General features: G+C 65.9%; 1 protein-coding gene across 1 annotated transcript in view; it reads right to left on the minus strand.

Moving 5' to 3' along the window:
- Window positions 1–8,146, minus strand: part of AHNAK2 (AHNAK nucleoprotein 2) — a 28,166-nt gene extending 20,020 nt beyond the window's left edge. Inside the window, 1 exon segment of the mRNA XM_089908275.1 lies at window positions 8,077–8,146. Within this exon segment, the coding sequence (XP_089764401.1) occupies window positions 8,077–8,131 (55 nt within the window). The 5' untranslated portion in view covers window positions 8,132–8,146.

Raw genomic sequence — 8,146 nt, forward strand, 5'->3', positions numbered from 1 at the left:
TAGAACAGTCTCACAAACGTTCAGAGCCCGGCCCCCAGTAGGTGAACGCTAGTGCTGGGCACAGGTGGGCAGAGGAAGGGAAGGTGAGTCCCGCCCAGTCTGAGGGCGCAGTGGGGTCTCGAGGGCTGGGAGGGGCAGCAGGTGGGCCCGGCGCTTCTCCTCCTGCACCTGGAGACACTGAGACCTGATGCAGGCCTGCCAGTCCACCACCTCCCTGGGCCCGGCAGCCGAAAGGAGCGTCCCCACCTCCTGTCCACCCCAACAGGACCAGCGGGCCCGAGTCTCTTTCTCTCTGGGCTGAAAGGCCAGCACCTAGATGCGCAGCATGGTGTGACCCTGTGACAGGGCAGCCCAACACCACGGGCCCCCCCCGCCCACCTGGCACCTGCAGGTAAGCGTGTCTGAAGCGCCCTCCCACCCCCCCCCAGGGCTCCCAGTGCACCAAACAGCCATCTTCTGAGGACCCCCTGCAGGCCACACGGTCCAGCCTTGGGGATCTGCCTGTCCTGGGACTGAAATGGCCATGCTGGTACCCTTGGGCACCCTCCAACATCGGCTGGAGCTGAAGCAAGGCAGAGTCAGGGAGATGCCCGGCCCGGCTCTGGCACCCCCCACCCCTGTGCCCCCACCCTCCACCTGCTGGGTGGTGAGGCGATCAGGTGCCCCAGGGCTAAACCCAGGAAGGCAGGGGACAGGGGGCGCAGGGTGGGCACAGAAGACAGCGCAGCCACTTACCGAGCCCGACGTCCTCCCAACTTGCCCAGAGGCGAAGATCCCAGGTTTGCAGCTCCCTCTGGCCGTCCTCCCCACTCCTCGCCTCCACGGCCCCTCCCTCCACCGCCCCGCCCACAGGCCCCCTTCTCCGTGGTGCCAAGAGCTTCGCCCTACCAGAGGGACTGGGCAGGTCCCCTTACAGGCCCCCACAGCTGGGCCAGGCCCCCGCCCCTCCCCCAGAGCGCCCCCCCAGGTCGAGCAGCTGACTGGGCGAGGAGACACCGCCCAGCTCGGGATGTGTGAGTCACTAACACCGCCCCGGTCCAGTCTAGTCCTGCTGTGTGGACAGACTCAGATGTTACACAGGACCGTTCCGGCAGGCTGTGCACGAGCCTGGGACAGAGGCTGAGCGCTGTCGGGCTGGGGGTACAGGGGAGGGGTGTGGAGGCATAGCCCAAGGCGGGGACGGAGGCCCTTCCAGGAGGGACCCAGGATGGGCACAGGCTACTGCTCCCTCTGGAGCCTCAGTGCTGCACGGCCCCTCAGGCTCCGCTGAGGCCACTGCCCAGGGCACAGCCAGCCCCTTCCACAGCCAAGGCCACAAAGGCCAGAGCGGGGCCAGACCAAGCCCACCCACGGCCTGGGCCAGTGGCCTTGGGGAAGGTGGCCTTGGCCACTGCCCCCCTGTCCATGCCCTTCGAGGGTGGGTCCCCGGAACCAGCAGTTTTAACCACCCCCTCCCCAGTCGTTGGATATAAGTGGCAGCTAAGGAACACGTGCCGAAGACCGCCCAACTCCCCCGCTCCCCAGACCCCACCTGCTGGGCCTGCCCCCTCCTGTCACCTCACCCTTCTGCCCCCAGGACTCCCAGCCCCTGCCCTGGGGGACCACTGAGGGGGGTGGGAGAACGTGGATTCTGGCTCCAAGGCCCCTCCCAGCTCCAGGAGCCCAGGCAGGCCTGGCAGGCCTATCTGCAGATCTGCTGCTGGTCCGGGAGCTGCCCCGCCCTGCGCCTCACAGCCCCGTGGGGTGGGGCCCAGCTGGCTGCGGGCACCTGCATCCCACAAGCAGGTCGGAGCAGGCCGGCACAGCTGAGGGGCCCAGGCTGGGGTTCAAGGGTGGCAATGGGTCAGCCCGAACCTGCACCTACACCCCCACCAGACACACCAGGCCTGCAATGGTGGCCGCAGAGCTGAGGGCTCCTTGCTGAGGGCAACAGGCACCGAAAGCAGCTGCCTGGAGGCCGGGCCCCCACCAGGACAGGGGAAGCCCGGAGCGACCTGAGGGGGGGTGACAGCAGGGGAAGGCCCCCGGCCGCTCGGAGGGCTCCCGGGTAGGCAGAGGGCTCCACCAGCCCGAGGCCAGTTCCCGGCACTGCTGGGAACACTGGGTGAGAGGCCTGAAGGAGGAAAAGCACCCAGGGCCCCCCCGGCCTGTCCCCCCTGAAAACCTAATGGTCATAAAAGACTCTAGTCACACTGAGACAGGAAACCGGCCAGGCCTGCGGGCCAGTGACCTCACCTACCCCACTGGCCCACACTGTTCTCACCTGGGAATTGTTTGTTTACTGCTTGACACCCCACCAGACTGTTACCGACACCCCCAAACGCCCCGCCCCCGCCCCCAGGCAGGGCCGGGCCTCCTGACTCAGCTGGGAGGCGGGGGTAGACGCTGGCACGGAGCAGGGTCACCCCGCCTCGTCCCCTCTGGGCCTGGGTGCTCCATCACAATCAAGCCGTCCCCCATCCTCCTGAACCCTCTACCACCTCCCCTGCGGCCAGCCACCGGGCCCTGGACCACTGTGACAGCCTCGGCCGGGCTCCCACCTCCTGCGGCCAGACACCCCCCACCCACTGGCTGGAGGAGGCCTCAGCCACACTCTCCCCGACACCCTATGCTCTGACCCCGCCCCCCACAAGCCCTCTCCAGACTCCAACATCCACCCGCCCGGCTCAGACCCTGGACTCGCTCCCTCAGGAGGCCAGCGCCAGCAGCCCTTGCAGTGCTGTGAGGGGGCAGCTCCAGGGCGATGGGAAGTGGCTGGGAAGGGAAGGAGTCAGCTGCTGGCACGGGGCTCTGGGTCGGGACCACTGTGATCCGGTAGCGGCGAGAGTCAGGGGGCCACTCCTCACCCCGCCCCTGGGCTGGCGTCAGTTCCGCAGGGGTGTACCTGGCTCCCCAGCGGATAAGGGCTCTGGGTGAGGAGGCCCTGTCCACCCACCTTGGCTCCCGGGGACCCCACCTGCCGGGCCCCTGGCTCCAGGCAGGTGCTGGGCCAGCCGAAGGGACGCTGGCCGGGGCAGCTGCTGAGCTGCCACACCTCCAGGCCTGGATGCAGGTTGCCCAGCACGCGTCCGCCGACCCCCGCTGCACCGGCAGCCGTAGCTCAGAGCCGCCAGGACTCCGGGCCCTTGGAGTCACTGTGGGAAAGGGCGGGGCCAGGGGCAGCTGCTAGCGAATCAGCTGGCGAGGAGGTCGGGGCAAGCGTGGCATTCCCAGGGCATGTGTCACGGAGGAGCCCGCAGGTGCTGCCGCCCAGGAGCAAGCCCTACCGGGGCGGGGGTGTGGGGGGAAGCCGCCTGCAGGGGTCCTGCGTTCAGGCGCCTGGTGGGAGGCCACCCTCTTCCCGCCCGGAAGGGTCTGGCAGCGCTGGCAGCTCTTGGGAAACAAGGGCACCAGCCAGGGTCGGGGGAGGAGTAGGAGGGGTGGGGCACCCAGAGCCCAGTATGGGCAGCCCATGGTCTGACCCCCACCCTGGGGTGGGCAGCCAGCCGGAGGCTTGAGCCCCAAACAAAGTAGCCTTGACCTGGCCCAGCGGGGCCTCACCTCCGGGGCCTCCAGCCCACGCAGACACCGTCACCTGGGTGGACCCTCCAGTGGACAACGGGGCTGAGCGAGCCTGTCACCGCACTGTTGTGACAGGGAGGCCCAAATAAGGACCCCACCCCAGGTTTCCTGGCCCGCTCCTTTCTGATCCTCGGCCATCCTCTCGGCAATGGACACCCACATCCGGTGCTGTGTCCGGGCAGGAGCCCATCTTGGACCTTCCCGGGACTCCTGGCGGTTCAACCAGCTAAGAAGGTGGAAAGCCCGCCTCTGCTGGCGTCTGGGAGCCACAGCTCCGCCTACCGCTCCACCAGCAGCCCTGGGCGTGACGCGCCGGCGAGTCTCTACGGCCAAGCTCTCTGGGGAGGGGCCCAATGCCGCCCCTCATCCTCGGGTACACACACTGGGTCCTCCGGCTCCCCGCAGGGCAGGAACCAGGTGAGCAGTGGGCACGGTGGGACGCCATCTCCCACCCTGCCCTGGCCCCTCAGGCCTCCTGGGCCCAGCTCCATCTTTCCATTTCAGAAAGTGCTTCTGACTATTAAATATTTATCCCAGCGAGGTGGACCTTTAGCTCCCAGCCTCCTGTGCCTCCAAAAAAAGAAAAACAAAGGGAAACCTGGAGGAAGAGGCAAGGCGGGCAGGCAGGGCCTAGAGGTGCCCCTGAAGGCACCCTGTGTGACCAGACCCCGGCCAAAAGGGGCAGCTGCCCTTAGAATGGGGAAGGGGTTCAGGGGAGTGTGGCCAGCTCTCGTGTGTGGCCAGCTGAGGCTCCCGTCCACCCTCCCCACTCAGCCTCAGCTCCTCGATGCCCCTCCTCCGCCCTACTGGGCTTATCCCTTCCCGTGGGACCTGCCCTGAAACCCTCCGAGGCTCCCCGGTGCCCTTGGAACACAGCCCTCCCGCCTAACAGCAAGGTCCCTACACCTCTCCACCCTTAACCCCCACCCCCATCCCCAGACCCACCCTGTTAAGCTACTTGCTGCTCCCCAGTCAACATTCTCTCCAGGCCTCTTGCACACGATGCCGCATCAGACAGCCCTTCCTCCTGGAAGCCCTCCCTGACTTCCTTGTGCACCGAGGTGGCACTGATGGCAGAAGCCCCACCTGTCTCACCTTTGATGAATGAACACTGGTGAATCCCTGCTCCCCAATGTGTGAACATCTAAGGCCCAGGGCCCCTGGGATGCACAGATGGGTGGGTGGGTGGACAGGCAACCCCGTTTCGCATTAGCCCTAGGTGTAGGGTCTGCCTCCTCCTGCCCCTGTCCAGGCAGAGGGCCAAGCTGGGGAAATCTGGGCTTTTCACCCCTGAAATGGGTGGCGGGGGCTCCCAGATGGCCCATTCCCCACCCCACCTCCCTGGGGTTCTCCTCGCTGGCACCTCCACTTCCCCACCCCCAGGCAAAGCAGCCCCAGTCTGAACCTGAAACACAGCCTTTCAGCAAAGGCAGTCACAAGAGAAGATAGAGAGAGGGTTGGAGTCTGAAGGAGAGCAATCCAGGGGGCTTCCTGGAAGAGGCAGCTCCTGGCTGGGCCCAGGATGGAAGACTGGCCAGAGGGAGAGAAGGCCATGGCCTTCACAAGGGCAAGGCCATGATGAGCCCCAGGTGGAGTGGGCGCACAGTGGGAGGCAGGTGGTTTGGGGCACTGGACCCTCCTATCCACTCCTGGGCCCCACCCTGCTTCCTGAGGCTGGATCTAGGCTATCCAGAGTGTTTCTCCACAAAGAGAAGAAGTGGCGGTGCTGTCAGGAACACGTATGCTATCACCAGCGGTGGCTTTCAGAATCGTCCTCATTAAAGTGTCAGGAGCGTCGGTACTCCTGCCCAGGATGGCCTCTGAGGCCTCTTCTCTGTGCTCGGCCTTGTGGGCCCCCTGCCTGGTGGGGCAGGGCAGCATCAGAGCGTGTGGCATGGCTGCTCTGGCCCCTGTGGAGGCCAGAGGGGCTCCACTTTGGTTCGGGGCTCTGCCTCACTGCTCTGAAACTCAGTGTCCCTTGTCTGCAAAATGGGGACACAGCCCTCTGCCAGTGTGGACAACCCAGGCAAAGCCACCAGTTTGGACTGCTCACTGGAGCCACCCCTTGGCCTCCCTGGCTACACAGCTCTACCTCTCTGCCCCGCCTGGGCCGTGAGCAGCCATGGTCACTCCTGTTCATAGATTCGAGATCCAGCCCATAGCCCAGAGTCCAGGCCTGTGCAGAGGCCACCGGCCCTGTTCAGAAGGGTGAAGCCACCACAGGGGATGCCCGACATTGCACTGCTTTCAGGAAAGGCCCCAGTGTTGCCGTGGCCCCCTGCCAGGGAGAGACCACCCAGATACGCCTCATGGTGTCATCTGCTCCTGGGGCTCTCTGACCCTTGTGGGGGCTTCTCAGGGTGGGTGTGGGAGGGGCCTCAGGCCAAGCCAGGGGATTGAAGGTGCAGGACAGAGGCCCAGCCTGGGAGTTGGGGGCTCCCTATCAGTAGTCTAGCTGCCTAAGACCCAGCTCTGTCTCGGGAAGGAACAAGCTGCCCCTGGGATAGGAAAGGGGGGCCCATTCCAGGTGGAGGTCGCCTGGGAAGGCAGTAGTGGGGTGGGGGTGTGCAGGTGCTACTCAGACTGGCCAGGCACAGGGAGGCTAGGCGGATCCTGTGCTGGTGTGTTCCCAGCACAGCCACCAGGGGGCAGCCTCCGAATGCAGGCTGGACCAGACATGGCTCCCTCCCCCGGGCCCCTGTCTGGGGCACCGACAGGATGTGGGAGGGGTCTTCAGAGGACCTGGAGGGACTGGTCCAGGAGGGCAGGTGTGGGCTGGGCAGAAACACGAGGGGCGGGGAGGGACGGGGAGGGCCTGCCCATCTCTGGCCTGCTAGGAGGGAATTGCAGCTGGAAAATGCCTGGACTGAATCCCCATGGCTCTTTATTAGGAATGCATGTTCCCTGGCCCCCTCAGAAGGATGGGGATAGCCTGGGAATCTGCATGTTGGACACAACCCCCCAGGGCCAGGTCTCCTGCCAACGCCCATGAAAGCCACTGACCTTGTTCCCTAAGAGGGGATGGTTTTGCAGGCTGGACACAAGGAAGAACTGCCCCAGAGGCCAGAGAACCACATGTCAGAGTAAGAATGAGGGCCTCAGCTGGGGAGGTGCTCCCAGCACAGGCCTCTGCAAGGCAGGAGGGTGGATAAGATGGCCCGAGACCCTGCAGCTTGGGAGTCTCCAGGCGGCCAGTAAGTGAGGAGAAGGCCATTGTGGGATGCGAGGCAGAGCAACGGCCCCAAGTCCTTTGGGCCCCGCTCCTCTCCCTGTGACGCGGCAGATTCCCAGGGATGTGGGCCAGGCCCGCCACAGTCAGGAGGAGGGGGCTAGGGACCCATCATTCTCCCGTTGGCTGTCCAGGGAGAATCGGGGTGCCTTGGCTTCCCACCTGGGCAAGGGAGGCCGAAACAGGAGGTCAGCTGGGCTTCAGTGCTAACCAGATTAATGGGCAACAGGAGGGACCCTGGGGGCTCCTGCTGCAGCTGAAGGGGAGCCCCACCCCCTCTGCAACAGCAGTGCCGTCATCATCGATCTCCGCTTTCCCCAGGGAGTGGGGTTCCGCCCGTGCTAATGCAGTGTGGCCCCAGCCCCCCTTGCTGGCAGCTGGCCAGGTGTCCTGGGTGTGGCCAGGCTGCGGCATTACTGACCCTGGGCTGGAAGGACTGTCCCTGACCCACCCCACCCTGCCCTCCACGATGCTGAGACACCCAGACCCCGGAACCAGGCCCAGTGCAGGGACAGACAGAGCACCTGGTTCTCATTCTGCGGCCAGAGGTGCAGAGGGAGGGGTCCTGCCCCATGGGCAACCCCCACCTACCCTTGATCAGAACTGGGGGACCCTGTGGCCTGAGCTCTGACCCCACTCAGGCCCCTCACCAAGCCCCAGACCTCAGCCACCACCTAGCCAGTGAGCCAGCACACAGCAGCCACACGCTGGACCCAGCCCAGCCCAGCCTAGCAGTCCTGGACCAAAGCCAACAAGCCTAACTCCTGGTCCAGCCAGACTGCTCTCCCCAAAAGCAGATCAGAGGGCAGTCCTGGCGGCAGGCTCCCACCGCCTGCCGACTCACGGCAGTCATGCCCCACTTACACGTGCGGCCCGCCCCAGGCGGCTGCCTCTAGGGACAGCACACGTCCCAGAGGGCTACAGCAGGGGTACAGCTGACAGAGAGGGAGAGACAGACAGTGAGTTACAGAGAGAGAGGCGAGGAGTGACAGGGTGGTAGAGGCGAGTCAGCGACCCAGAGAAATAAAGTGAGCGGCAGGGATGGAGAGGGGTGGGAGGCCAAGGGACAGGGACAGGTAAGAGACGAGACGCGGGAGGCATAGACCCGAGCAGCCCCCGAGGCGCAGAAACGCGCTCGAGACCGCGGGCCGGTCCCGGAGGCTCCCCCACCCTGGCCGGCGCCGCAGCCCACCCGCACCGCGCGCCCCAGGACCCGCCCGGCGCGCGCCCCGCGCGGAGCCCACCCGCCCCGAGGGGAGCGGGCTGCAGGCGGGGAGGAGGCGCACCGCTGCCGGGGGCTTCGGGCCAGGTGGGCAGCATCATGTGGAAGCAGTCGCACATCTTGGCGGCCGGGCG

The sequence above is a fragment of the Delphinapterus leucas genome, chromosome 2 (assembly GCF_059928025.1).
Source record: "Delphinapterus leucas isolate spDelLeu-1000000601 "Yukka" chromosome 2, BTC_Dleu_Yukka2, whole genome shotgun sequence".
Taxonomy (NCBI): Eukaryota; Metazoa; Chordata; class Mammalia; order Artiodactyla; family Monodontidae; genus Delphinapterus; species Delphinapterus leucas.